Raw genomic sequence first — 13,402 nt, 5'->3', positions numbered from 1 at the left:
GCTCGGGAGCAGGTGCTGGGGCAGACTGGGGGGGTTGTACTGGGCGGGCTCGTCCTCGCTGGTCCTTCAGCTGATGTCCGGCTGACACTTCGTAAGCTGACAGGTAGACTCTTATTGCCCCAAACCGCAGCGTTTGAGCTCATCGGGATAACCTGCATCCGAAGGCACCAGGAGAGCAGGTGAGTCCTCTCTGCTGCACCTGCGACCTCGGGCGAGGCAGCAGCCACGGCGAGAGCTGCAGGAGTTGCTGCCAGCCCTGCTTTACCCGCTGTGGAAAGACCCCAGGAGAAATTCCGTGTTAGAAAGCCAGGGTGCAGCTCCACCTCCTAAAGCTCTGTGGTTCTCCGTGGGCTGCCCAGGGAAGGGGTCATGGCACTAAGGCAGTTCAAGGAGCACCTGGACAATGCTCTGAGTCACATGGTTTAGCACCAGGCAGTCCTGTGAGGAGCAGGGAGTGGGACTCGTGGTCCTGATGGGCTCCTTCCAATTCAAGATATTCTGTGACTCTATGTTTTGTTCTGAGAGCCTCCACTGCACAGAACAAAGTTCAGCCATGCCTCGGGTCAGGTCAGGAAACTGATCCAGCTGAAAACACTCTGTCTCATTTTCAGATGGATCAGGGTTTTGATGTGATTGTCCAGGGATCTGCTGCACTACAGCTGCTGTGCTCTAGCAGAATCCACAAGCGTTTGTCACGCTCTCTGTCCTACCTGGGCTTCTTTCACTCACAAATTTGCCCAGGAAACAGCCATGGCCTCTTTTCAAGATTTGTTCTTCGCTTTGTCTGCTGGACGATTTCTCCCTCTTTCTGCTCCACCAAGTTGCTGTGACATCTTCTTGCTTTTGAGAGGCATCCTCCCGTAGGTCCTCTGGTATTCCCAATGCTCCCTGGAGCAAGCAGACAGGCCACAGCGGGCTGTGTCAGGGGAGTGGTGGGTACAGACACAGCCAGTGCCCAGTGTGGTGGTGTTTGCAGCGAGGCCCCCGCTGGGACAGGGCGGTGTGTTGGCTGGGGGGTGTCTGCCACAAGCTGTGCAGTGAGTGGCTGCCCTGGGGAGCCTGCTGGTCTGATGGAGGGAAGGTTTTGGGGAGACTTTTAGTTCTCTCAAAGCTCTGCTTAGTAATCCCTCCCCGTGTGAGGTCCATCGATTGGTGCACACAGGCACAGGGTACCCAACAAACCAGCCGCCCCCCCGGAGAACCTGACAGAGCTTCTAAATGTCCTTCTCCGCCTGCATGTGGCACACCTGGTGCTACCAGTGTACAGTTACTAGGTCCCACCCAACACCAGTAGATCAAAGTCATCTGAAATCACCAGAAATACCTAAAATCGGCTCTGGGTGAAGGTGAGGAAGCAGAGACTTTTGTCTCTAGGGAATTGTGTGTGGGTTTGTTTGCATACAGCGTGAGTGGCTCCTCTGTGCGTTGCATGCCCCTAAGCTTTGCCTTTTGCAGGAAAGATGGTTTTCTCACTGAGGCTGAAACACTGGAAGCTGAATACAGTTGTTGTTCGGAGCAGAAAATATGAGATAGACTAAAGTCAACTTCTGATGTGATTTCCAGATTCTGAATGGCTTTAGGATAACTGCTGGGGTTCCATGCAGACAAAAGCTACCTCTGCTCTGAAGGATGCCCTAAATGTCTCTGCCTTTGCATTTCAACAGAAGAAATGAAGGGTATTTCAAAGTAGAGGATGAAAGCAGCAACAGCATAGCCTTTTAAGGAACTTGGAGGAAAAATGGACACAGGTGAGAATAAAGAAGAAAAAGCTGAACTGGGATTCAAACGACTTCAAACCCCACCTGAGGTTTGGTACATATAATAACCTGTTCCTCCTTCCAGCTCACCTGTGGGGCTATTGCTCTTCTTGATATATGAAGGGGTTGAGAGTGTGCAGTCCCAAACCAGCCCCTTTCCAACGTGTCCATTGGAACTGCTTCCCAGTGCTGCCTCTGCCCCTGGGGAACCCATTGCACCTTAGAGGCTTCCTCCAGTTTTCTGTTTTGAGTGGTGTTTGTATGGCAGCTGCATCTTCACCAGCTTCCTAGAGAGCCAAGAAGTTGAAGCTGATGGCTTGCTGTCTCAGCTGGAGCTGTATCCCAGTGGCCTCAAGCTGAGTGAAGACTCAGGTTAACCCACCATGCCTAGCTTGCTGCTTCAGTCATACAGATCACAGATGAGGGGGTTTCTTGAAGAGTTTGACCATTACTCTTCCTTGGCCAAGCTCATGCCAATCTACCAAGCAACCAACAGGACCACCTTCAACTGGACAGACAGTCGCATTGTTGAGTGGGAGAAATTTGCTGAGCTGGCTAAATATGAGCCAGAATCCCAGAAACCGACAGTGAAAGCTCTCCTGATCGTGGCGTACTCGGTCATCATTGTCATGTCTCTCTTTGGGAACACGCTGGTGTGCCACGTGGTGCTGAAGAACAAGAGGATGCACTCAGCAACCAGCCTTTTCATCGCCAACCTGGCAGTGTCTGACATTATGATCACGCTGCTCAACACGCCTTTCACCCTGGTAAGTGTCCCCCGTGCTGTCCCTTCAGCTGGGAGGCGAGTCTCTCCAGAGAATGCTCTGCCTGGTGGTCACACCCTCTCTGTGCATGCTCTTCTAGGGCTGAGGCGTGGACCAAACACAACCGAGTCTAACAGACAGCTCTGCCAGGGGACAAAACACTCTTCAGCAATGTGTAGGCTCCCTTTGCTCCACTAGACTCTATCTCCTAAAGAACTCTGAAATCTCTCCAAGTATGCTGCCAAACCACAGCGAGAGCTTCTTGGGGAACACAGAATAAGTGTCTGGATGAACGTGTACTTTTAGTGCCCATGCAGGAGAGCACTGGAGAGTCACATTAAAACTTAGTGTGTCAAAGCAAGTTGAATGCCAGTCACACTCAGGTGACTGGAAGGAAGTAGTCAAACCTTTCAGAGCTGCCACTTGGGTAAAGACTTCAGTGAAAGCTCTACAGACTTGAAAGGGGTTTGTTTTGTGACCAAAAGTTGGTCCATTTTTTCCAAACATAGTTGTTAGTATAATTAAGAAGTTATTGCTGCTGTTCCCAGATGGTGTCTGTTCCAACAGGCTAGGAGGACTCCAGCAGCACCACTTGTTTAATCTGTGGGGCTTCACCTTACAAACTCCCATGTAAAGGTGTTTCAAAATCCAGCGTAGCTAACCTTCTTTTGGGCTTCAGGTGGAGCTGCCCAGAGAGCCAAACCCCCTGTGCCAGTCCCGGGGTTGGCTGTGGTGCCCGTGCTGGCTGCTGAGCTGCTGTCTCCCCTCAGGTGCGCTTCGTGAACAGCACGTGGCTCTTTGGGAAGGCCATGTGCCACGTCAGCCGCTTCGTGCAGTACTGCTCCCTCCACGTCTCCACGCTCACCCTGACGGCCATCGCCCTGGACAGGCACCAGGTAAAGTGCTGCCCAGCCACCTTCCCTGGCAAGGCTCTTCCCAAGCCCTGGTCGGCCTCCGTTGAGCCACGGGTTCAAGGTGGCTGAATCTCAGGGGTTGAATCCATGTCCAGTGAGAAGGCTCTAGAGTTAAATTCAAAGGTGCCCCTCATTGTGCCAGGGGTAAGGAGGCCTGAGGATCTTCTATAGGCTCCCTGGTACAGGGCAGAAGGGTAAAAGCAAAATGTGGCATTGAGGGTTTCACAGGATGCTCTCAGGCTTTCAGTGGAAGAGGGTGAGGACACCTTTTCCATGTGGTTTGAAGCAGCCAGGTCCAGCCTAGCCCCAGGCTGACTCAAGAGGCTTTGTTTTGCCTGGGGCGCCTTGGAAGTCAGCAGAGCCAATGCTGAGTGCACAGTGTTAATGCAGCTGCACGGGGAACTTCTCCAAGCTCTTTAGTTTAGCACCCAAATGCCATAGAACACCAGTCTGCAGCATCCTGAGCTTAAATTGTGATTTAGTTGTCTGTTTGCTCCTTTGCTCTTCTTTTCACATTGGGCACTTGCTGCATCATCAAGCTGAAGGAGAGATGGAGTAAAATGAAATTCTGAGACTAAAGGCCCGTGGTATAACTATGGGACTAATGCTGGACCAGTATAAAGGGCAGTGACAGAGTGGGAAATCTCTGTTGGAAATACTGGCTGGAGGCTTCAGAGCTGGAAGAAGGCCGTGCCCCTCGTGTGCCCTGTGCCAGGCTGTGCCTGCTGCCCGCTCGCTGCGTTGCCAGCGCAGGACAGGGCAGCCCCGGCCACCCGCCTGTCCCCAGCAGCCCTGGCCTGTACTGGCAGTCAAACAGTGTCGTCTGGACACTCAGATTTTCTAAGATTTTTACTTTTTCATCTAACAAAGAAAATGTCATAAAAAGTAAGTGGTGCCCTCAAAAGAGGGGAGGAAGGCTCAGCTTCAAAGGTTCAGTGAGAACAGGAGACATTTCTTTCAATAAGTCATATAGAATAAACAGACATACCCATAAGTGAAGAGGCTTGTGTAGATATCCTTTCTTCCTCCATAATGTAACCTACATTTTAAGGAAAAGAGTCTTCATAGACCAAAATAGGGGAAAAAAAATTATTTGAAAGCACTTCTGAGCAGACTAAGAAGTTCAACGTTTCCCATTTTCCAGGTCACTCTAATAGGCAAGACATCTCCCCAATCATGACTGTAATTTTCTGAACAGCATTAGATCACATCAAAAAATGCCTCTTCTGTGTGGGCTGGTGCAGGGGCTTTGCCCTCCCGTGAGCTAAGTCATGGTGGAGTCTCTGTTGCAGGTCATCCTGAACCCGCTGAAGCAGAGGATGTCAGTGACGAAGGGAGCACTGAGCGTCGCTGTCATCTGGCTGATGGCAGCCTGCTTCTCCCTGCCCCACGCCATCTACCAAAAGCTTTTCCAGTATAACTACAGGTGAGGCACTTCCCCTTCCAGGTGAGCGAGAAGAGGCCCCAGGGCCCTCTGTGTGTGCTGGGTGGGGAGAGCTGCTGGGAGGGCTCCCAGGACTGGGGAAGGCTGTAGTGGGATCAGTAGGAGTTTGCCTTCCCACAGCAGAGGCTTGGCACTTCCAGGGCTGCCTGGCTCATGTAGCTCTAGAGATGGCACTCGTGGCTGGGAAGTCACCCTCTCTAGCAGGGAGGAATAGAGAAACAGAAGTTTTGGGTTGGTTTGCCATTGCAGTCTGTTCTTCCATGATACCCAGTCTGTCCTGGCCCTCTTGTCCCACCCAGCCTGTGGCATTGCTCTGGCTCCTGCTGGGCAGAGAAGAGGAGGAGCATGTTCGTCCTGCTACAGAAGCTGGTGTTTCTCCTGGTGGTGTCCCCCACTGCTGGCGCCTGCATTTTGCAGGAGCCCCAGACTGGGTGCCGAGGGGATATCTTACAGTGTTCAGTATTTTCAACCCAAGAGTGGCATCCCGGGGAGCAGGGTGAGAAGGCAGTGATGGGCTTCAGGGGAAAAAAAATTCTGTTGTGGACAATAAGCTTATATAAAAGGGCAAATATCTTTCCTCCTGCAGCACAGCCACTTCCCTGCCTCCAGCAGGGCAGGGTGAGCGCGTGGCTGCCCGCACGGGGTTCCACTGCTGCTGGTGTGTGGGGTGCACCCCATGGGAGAATAATCCTGGGCTGGGCAGCTCTGCCTCACTTGTGCCTGTGCCCGATGTGGCTGCCAGATGCCTCTGGAGGGGACGGAACAGCTTCAGCTGCTTAGACATTGTTTACAAAGTGCTGGGTTACTCCTGTCCTCGCCTTGCTCCACAGCTGTGCCCGGGGTGTTACTGAGCAAATTGCCCCTGAATGGAGCAGCACCACTATCAGTTTCGTGGCACCTGTCTCTGTTCATCCTCCAGCACGGGCAGAGGAAACCCAGCCCTGCGTCGGCATGAAGCAGCTCAGTGATATAAGGACTTCCAGGTCGTGTTATTCTCATCCCTGCTTTCCACTGAATAAAAACGGCAGTTGCAATAGTGCTTATAATAGCTGCTGACTGGGCAGGGGCTCCTGAGAAGTCCCACTAGGGAGCTGTTGGGGTTCTGGGGACAGGAGATCATGGGCTCCACCAGCATCAAACCTCTCTGGCTGCTGTGCACAGCCATGTGGCCAGGTCCATAGTCCCCCCAGAATTTACCAAAACACAGCATCCTCTCTGGTCTTGCACTCAGCCAGCCTCTTCCTTGATATAATCAGGAGCCTCTTCTAAGGCAGGGAGCTGGATTCTGGGGAGAAAAATGTCAGGAGTGCAGTTCACAAAGGATGATTTTCCCTTCTGCATCATTTCCCCTCTTGAGCAGCATCTCCAGGGCCCTCCACGGCCATGCTTGGAAGAGCTCTGTCCCCGTGCCCATTGTCATCCCTCTGACAGCCACGTGCAGGCCCTGCTTGCAGATGTCCATTGCTCTCTGTGGCACAAATGCCAGCTCCAGAGGTTGAAAACAGGATATTAAAGATAATAATCAATACTGCAATGGATAACACTGCTTGATGGGGACTAAAGTCTGTGCTGAATACATGAGAGCCAAGGGCAAGGGTTGAAGACAGAAGGGCAAAATGGAATAAGAGAAAGAAAAAGGGGGGGGGAAAAAAGGGAAGAAAAGGAGAAAACATCCATCAGAAATAAATGTGTGAGTGCTCCTTTCTCCTAATCCTTCATCACTCCCAGTCATCTGCTGCGGGATGCGGCGAGGACAGGGGGTGCTCTGCAGGGGGTGCTGGGGGCATCAGCTGAGAGCCGCTGCCAGCCAGGCAGCAGTTAGACTGGCAGGCTGTAGTTAAACTTGAGCTAAGCAACCAGGTTTCCTGACAGTCCCACCTGTTTTAAGATGCAGCAACAAGGTTTTAACAGGTGGTGTCCTGGAAAGCTGATGGAAGTGGGATGGTCGGTAGGGGAGAAAAGAATCCATGCAGGTGGGGTCATGTCTGTGAGGCTTCTCCGTGACCCCCCAGCCACCAGCAGCCCCTTTCTGCTCTGACCCAGGGCTTCTGGCTTCTAAGAGCAAACTCCAGTTTGTCTTTCTAAGAATTTCTTTCATCAGGCAACACAACAATTCAAGGGGAAAGGAGATTACACACAGTAGGCAGACTTATCCTTGGCAAGACATAGAGAACATCACGAGAAGATTTTCTGAAAAATAGGTTTCACTGACCTTTGTTTTGTTGAGCTGAGCAATATCTGGCCCTCCTCTGCCTGTGCTACAGCTCTGAGGAGGTGGCTGTCGGTGGTGTGGGAGCCCCACTGTGGTTTGCCAAACCAGCAGCATCCCTTTGCCTGGTAGTGGCCACAAGCCATACCCCTATTTCTTTGTTTTTCAAGGGAAGCCACTGTCCGGAGTTTGTGCCTCCCCGATTTTCCTGAGCCCACAGAGCTGGTCTGGAAGTATCTGGACCTGTCTACCTTCCTTCTTCTTTACCTCCTGCCTCTGCTGATCATCACTGTCACCTACACGCGCCTGGCCAAGAAGCTGTGGCTGCGCAACGCCATCGGGGACGTCACCACGCAGCAGTTCGTCACCCACCGCAGGAACAAGAAGAAGAGCATCAAGATGCTGGTGCTGGTCGTGGTGGTCTTCGCCATCTGCTGGTTCCCTCTCAACTGCTACGTGGTGCTCATCTCCAGTCTGGGCATTCAGACGAAGAACTCCCTCTATTTCGCCCTGCACTGGTTTGCCATGAGCAGCACCTGCTACAACCCTTTCATCTACTGCTGGCTGAACGAGAGCTTCCGCTCGGAGCTCAGGTCCCTGCTCTGCATGTGCCAGAGGGGGCCTCAGAGCCAGGACAACGCGCCCCCACCCGTGGTCTCATCCTGCCGTGAGGCGTGGGTGGAACAGGCCAGGCACGGGAAGGGACCTGCCTTGCAGACCGTCTGCTCCACCATGAACATCCAGATGGCCAACACGGACCTGTGAGCTGAGGGCTGAGGTGAGTTAGCTGCATCTGCTGCACACCAAAGGGCATCCCCCCACTCCTCCCCAGGACCTGACATTGCTGCTGGGGTGTTTTAGTGCTGCCTTTTGACTTGTATCACGATGGCACCCTCTTTGCTTGGTGCAGTGGCAGCAGAGCTTCTCGAGCACCCTCCCTGTGAGCCCGCAGCTGCCTCTGGTCCAAGGAGCAGATATATGTGCAGGGGACATGGAACTTCACAGACGGGGGGGTTTGCTTTTGGGGGTTTCCCATCTTATTGCTAGCAGAGGGAGCAGGACCCAGGTTTCCATCATCACCTGCACTGTCCCGAGTCACTGGCCTGTCTCTGTGCTCTTAACGTGTCACAAAATGGGGGTTTGCAGAGCACCAGAGATGGACTTGTCAGAGATGCAGAGCAACTTCTGACAAGTGTTTGAGGGAAGAACTTGGACATCATTTTGGATCCATCCATATGGAGTTTCACTGGGTAGTTGATACCAAAGCCTCCCAGCAGAGGTAAGGGTCAGTCAACAGCAATTTCCCCTTCAGATGCTGCTTCTCCTCCTCCTGTTGCTCCTTCTGCCCAGCCCTGGCTCTGTCCCACCCCTCCAGCCAGCAGCTGGAGCCCAGCCCCAGCGGGACGACAGTGGGAAGGCACATGGGGCATCAGGGGCAGCCTCAGGTGGCACTCGGGTGGGCAAATTTAGTCCATTGAGAATTTCTTATTGTTTTCATTATAAATACATTAACTCAGGAAATAAACCTATACTTCGACTAAACAAAAGGCCACAAAATATTTCATCAGCAGGGTAGCATTCACTAACTGAAGAATGAACTCATTATCCATAATTACTAATTGCTGTAAAAGAGTTTCATTTAAACAACGGAATTAACTCTGACTAAGAGGCAAGGTTTTGTTTGCAGTCCTGGGGAGACTGCAGTTCCATTTAGTTATGCTTGGGAGGCAGGTGCAGAACAAAGGAAAGATTTAAAAATCGCCCTGAGACCAGAGAGGCCAAACTTCTGCTCCAGCTTCACTGAGCTTGAGCAATGGACTGCCCTTACGGCAAAATGCTCATTACTTAACCCACCCAGACCTGGGCTTGAGTGGCCAGAAGTCCTTTGCAGGAATAAAGCTATCTATGTTTTGAGCCCCAGCAGCTCCTGGGTAGCCTTCAAAACTCAGTGCTGGTGACCAGTATGTGCTCACTGGTGGCAGAGGGGCTCTGGTGTGGACCAGCTGGGGTGGTTACTCCCTGGTCCTCAGATCTGAAATTCAGAAGGAAACACTGCTCATAGCAAAAACCAAAACCAAAACCAAACCCCAACCAACCAAGCAAGCTGCCTTGGGTATAAAGTGTTCAGTCTTGATGCAGCCTCACCTTGCTAGCCCAGCCTGAGCTCCTGCCTGCGAGCAAGGTGGGACCTGGCTCATGGGCGAGGATGTTCTCCCACCACATTTCTGGGGGAGGATGAGACAGAGCAAAGAAGGCAACTAAGGATTGATTTCCCACCCCCACCCCATTTGTGCAGTGAGAAGAAACAGGAGAGAAAGAAGGGGAGCTCCTCAATTCCAGGCCACTTGACCCTGCTCAGCCGTGCCCCTGCACCTTGGGTGCACATTGCAACATCTGCGCGAGGAGAAGGCAGCGGAGATGGAGCAACACGTGAGCCCTGAGGCACCTCACTTGGACAATAATGGCAATTTGAATATGGGACTTTAAGGCAGCCCGTGGCTGGGTACAGGCACTGATCTTTCTATGTAGGGTCCATTTTCAGCTGAAAAACATCATTGTGAGTTTTTCAAAATGTTAAAAGCTTCTCTAATGACTGGGCATTGCCTCAATTAGTTATTAGGAGAAGCTGTCATTGCCTTTTTACTGTTGCTCACTTCTCATTAACTTTGAGTGAACAGCCCTCAAACTACCATGTGATCCACCTTATTAAAATGCTATTTTTCAGTGGATGGTGGGTGTCAGGATGGACTTTTTGTTTTCCACTACAAAAATACAGCAGCTCGTTTCCACTCACATATCTTCAGAAGTTTGAGACATTTTCCCAAAGATTGCAAAACCCAAACCCCAGCACCCCCCAGCCTGTGGCTGCTGTAGCACGAGTCTCTAGCATGAGCTGAGGATGTAAATGAGAAGCAGTTTTAAGGTACAGTGGACAGGCTTCTCCCAGCAACTGGAAAGTTTCCTGGGAGTGGAAACATGAGTGATGGCAGCCTTGGGGTGAATGAGGAGATGGGCACAAAAAGCCTGAGATGGGCCATGTCCTGTGAGCAGGGGAAGGGGAAAAAGTCCTCAGAGGTCCTACATTGGAAGGAATAACTAGAAAAAGTGTCCTCGCCTCAGACTCCAGGATGGGGATGAAAAATGAGCAGAAAAGAGTTCAGTAAAGTGTCAAGTCACCCATGGCCTGACCTAGGGGCAGGAGGGGACAGCCCCGTGGCACTGAGCCCCCTGCTTGGTGCTTGCTCTGGATCCAGAGGGCTTGAGCTGGGCTCTTGAACTTACCCGACATGCTCTTGCAGGGTCTCTTCAGAAAACAAGGTTTAAACTCATTATATGCCAGCAGGTAACAGGATTCATGCCAAGCAATAAGGAAAGAGCACCCCTCTAGTGCCATAGCAGGGGTGCTGAAGGGCCCTGTGGCAGCAGCATCCCTCGTGAGGCAGCCGCAGAGCTGGCTCAGCTGTGGCTCATGGCTCATGTGGTTCATGTGCTGCCTGCTGCTCATGGGTACTCAGCTGGGTCAGACAGGTACGAGACCACCACTGCTGTCACACAAAACCCATGTGGAGTTTAACAAAAACACTCCCCTCAAATTTCATCCTGTACGAGCATATTCTTTATTTGCTCTGTTTTATTGCTCCGGATGAAACTTTCCAGGGTTCTTGGAGCAACACCTGCAAAGCAAATACCTCACTAAGAAAGAACAGATGATGGAAAGTCACATCCCACCCCCTGAATGCTCCCTGTAACAGCTTGGGGAGCTGAGCGTGACCCAACACCCGAGCAGCATGACCAGCATGGAACTCCAGACCCGTGCACAACCTCTTATTCTCTTTGTGCCTTGCCATAGGCTGCTGCATGGTCCCCTGTGCACACAAAACTCACAGTTTCTAAAGAGGCATTTATCTCTCTATTTTCCTTCAATGTACGTATTATAGCTTCAGCTTCTATGGCATAACCATAGCAACAACACTAACACTGATAGCTTCTATGAGAAATATTAAGCCACGGCTCTCACTGTGATTCTGAAATGAAATCTACCTCACTGCTGGCAAATTCTGGGGTATGAGCCAACCCGGGGATTAAATCCCATCCCCAGGGCTGTTTTACAGTCCAAGATGGATAGATAGAAATTTTCAGTAGTTTCTTGAAATGTTTGTCCAAGAATGCTGGTACAGACTGACTGCTTCTTTCCTCAGAGACACCCAAATTTCTGGTGAGCACTAAGCAAACCTTGGAGCTGTTCCTACCTGTCCCTTCAACAGGCAAGCTGTTCTGGGAGCCCCTGTCACACCTAGTGGCTATGGGTGAAATAAGATTCTCTTACTCTTGTCTTCAGTCTGTATTTAATATTTCTTAGCTTGTGGTGTTGGTATTTTTTTTTTTTCCCCTTCTTCCTTTCTTTCTTTAAATGGCTACATAATCTTTTCCTGAAGGAATCAAAGACCTTACTCCAAAGAAGTGGGTCTCTCTTCATACTCCCTTGATCTCCTGCTAATCCACATAGTTAGCTACCTCTTGCTGCGAAGAATAACCTGACTGGTTGCCCTTGGATCTGTCAACTGTAGCATCTCTTCATTGCTGAATTTTTCTCCCCTAAATGGGCATGATGCAAGAGCTGACTCCATTGCATCTTTGTAACGGCTTAGCTATCTAGACTGGCAATTATTGATGCCTGAAGGAGATTCAAAGCCTCGTAGGCTTTGCCCATTGCCTTGAGGCTGCTGTACCACTGAGGATGCCCTGGGTAACACAGCAGCACTCTCACAGCAGTGTTCAGGCAAACACAGGGTGCACAACATAAAGGGGGAAAAACCCACACCAGAGTTGTGTGGTTTGGTTTGACCGAGGCACAGTGGCTGAGGGGCAAGAGATTGCAGCTCTGCTGAGCTGCAGGCACGAGGCCTGCAGCAGTCTGAGGGCTCACCTGGCCAAGGGCTGGGGAAGAGAATCTAAGAAATTATCTGAGGCTTTTGCTGAGACAGGCCAGGCCTCAGCCACCCGAGCAGGTAAATACACTCAGTCATTCGTTTTCAGTCTCACTGCTGGCCTGTGGGAATGGCTTTCCAAAAGGTGCCAGGGGCAGCCTGCTGTCCAGGATCAGTAGAACCACTGGAGATCTTCCAGAAAGGGGACCCCCCTCCCCGGGGGGTGCCCTTCTCCCTGCTCCCCATCTGCACCAGCGCCTGGGCACAGACACTGCAGGAAAACCCAGCTGGCACGGCACGCTTGGCTCCCTGCAGCCCAGTGCCACGGCAGCCCTGGGGCTGGAGGGCTGGACAGGAGGGTGGGGTAGGAGGAGAGCCCCTCGGGCAGCCCGTGCCACCCGGATCCCTCATCCTGCTCCCGTGCTGCAGGCTGGGCAGTGCAGCTGCTCCCCTCGGTGGGCACGGGACCTGGTCTGTCCCAGGCAGGGGACTAGGATCTGTGCCAGGCAGGGGACTAGGATCTGTCCCAGGCAGGGGACTAGGATCTGTGTCAGGCAGGGGACTAGGATCTGTCCCAGGCAGGGGACTTGGATCTGTCCCGGGCCAGCCAAACTCCAGGAGTCAAGACCCTAAGGGTGAATTTGGAGGGCAGATTATTAAAACACTGAGTTACCAGAAGTCTACTCCAGAGAAACTATTTGAGCATGCACAAATCAGTATGCAAAGATTCAACAGAGACATGTCTGAGTGATTAACAACCCAGATTTATTAAGGTTAGCTCATGCCAAATGCATCTAACTGCCTTCAGCACAGTTGCTGATGAAGACGATAACCGAGAGCACAGTGCAGGGGATACCTGAATTCCAGAGACAAATCCCCTTATATAGCCCCATCACATAATGAACAAAGAAACCACAAAATGCCAACTAGATTAACAAAAAGCAAGCAGAAAAAAACCCACAATGAGTCAGAAAATTAGCTCAGGAAGGAGAAACAGAATACAATTATCATCAGTTAGCTCTTCAAGTGGAAAGCAGTGCTGAGGGGCTGTCCAAAGCGTGCTGAAGGGACCCATGGAAATGTCCCCGGTTAAAGCCAGACCGAGCCCTGGGCCGTGGGGTATCAGTGGGTCAGTGCCAGTCCCTTGTGCTGAGATGCAGCTCAGCAGGTTGGGTCACTCCAGCCCAGGGCAAAGAGCGGGAGGATAAGCCGGAGCCTGGCCCGGGAGGCGTGGGTGCAGAGGGCACACCCAGAACTGGCACTGGGAGGCTGCTGAGCAGACACCCTCTGCCACGGGCGGCGTCTCTCAAGTCGGGGCAGATGGCTCTGCCCTCCCAGCGGGGAGCGCCCGCCCGCGCGGCGCTGGGGCAGGAATGTGTCTGGTGG

At 52.0% G+C, this 13,402-nt stretch overlaps 1 protein-coding gene across 1 annotated transcript; it reads left to right on the top strand.

Moving 5' to 3' along the window:
- The first annotated feature begins 2,140 nt into the window (after window positions 1-2,140).
- Window positions 2,141-7,853, top strand: LOC103780877 (probable G-protein coupled receptor 83). The gene is made up of 4 exons (XM_008948572.1): window positions 2,141-2,524; window positions 3,292-3,417; window positions 4,728-4,861; window positions 7,259-7,853. Exons 1-4 carry the CDS (start codon window positions 2,141-2,143, stop codon window positions 7,851-7,853), a joined length of 1,239 nt encoding a protein of 412 aa, XP_008946820.1.
- The last annotated feature ends 5,549 nt before the right edge of the window (window positions 7,854-13,402 follow it).

This window comes from Merops nubicus, unplaced genomic scaffold (genome assembly GCF_000691845.1).
Source record: "Merops nubicus isolate BGI_N331 unplaced genomic scaffold, ASM69184v1 scaffold9721, whole genome shotgun sequence".
Taxonomy (NCBI): domain Eukaryota; kingdom Metazoa; phylum Chordata; class Aves; order Coraciiformes; family Meropidae; genus Merops; species Merops nubicus.
This window is presented reverse-complemented; position numbering and strand designations above follow the sequence as displayed.

Excerpts from the sequence above, each read along its gene's own strand:
- LOC103780877 (XM_008948572.1), top strand. The coding sequence starts at position 2,141 with ATGCCTAGCTTGCTGCTTCAGTCATACAGATCACAGATGAGGGGGTTT. Across the intron at positions 2,525-3,291 it reads TCAACACGCCTTTCACCCTG|GTGCGCTTCGTGAACAGCAC; the intron begins GTAAGTGTCCCC and ends GTCTCCCCTCAG. Across the intron at positions 4,862-7,258 it reads CTTTTCCAGTATAACTACAG|GGAAGCCACTGTCCGGAGTT; the intron begins GTGAGGCACTTC and ends TTGTTTTTCAAG.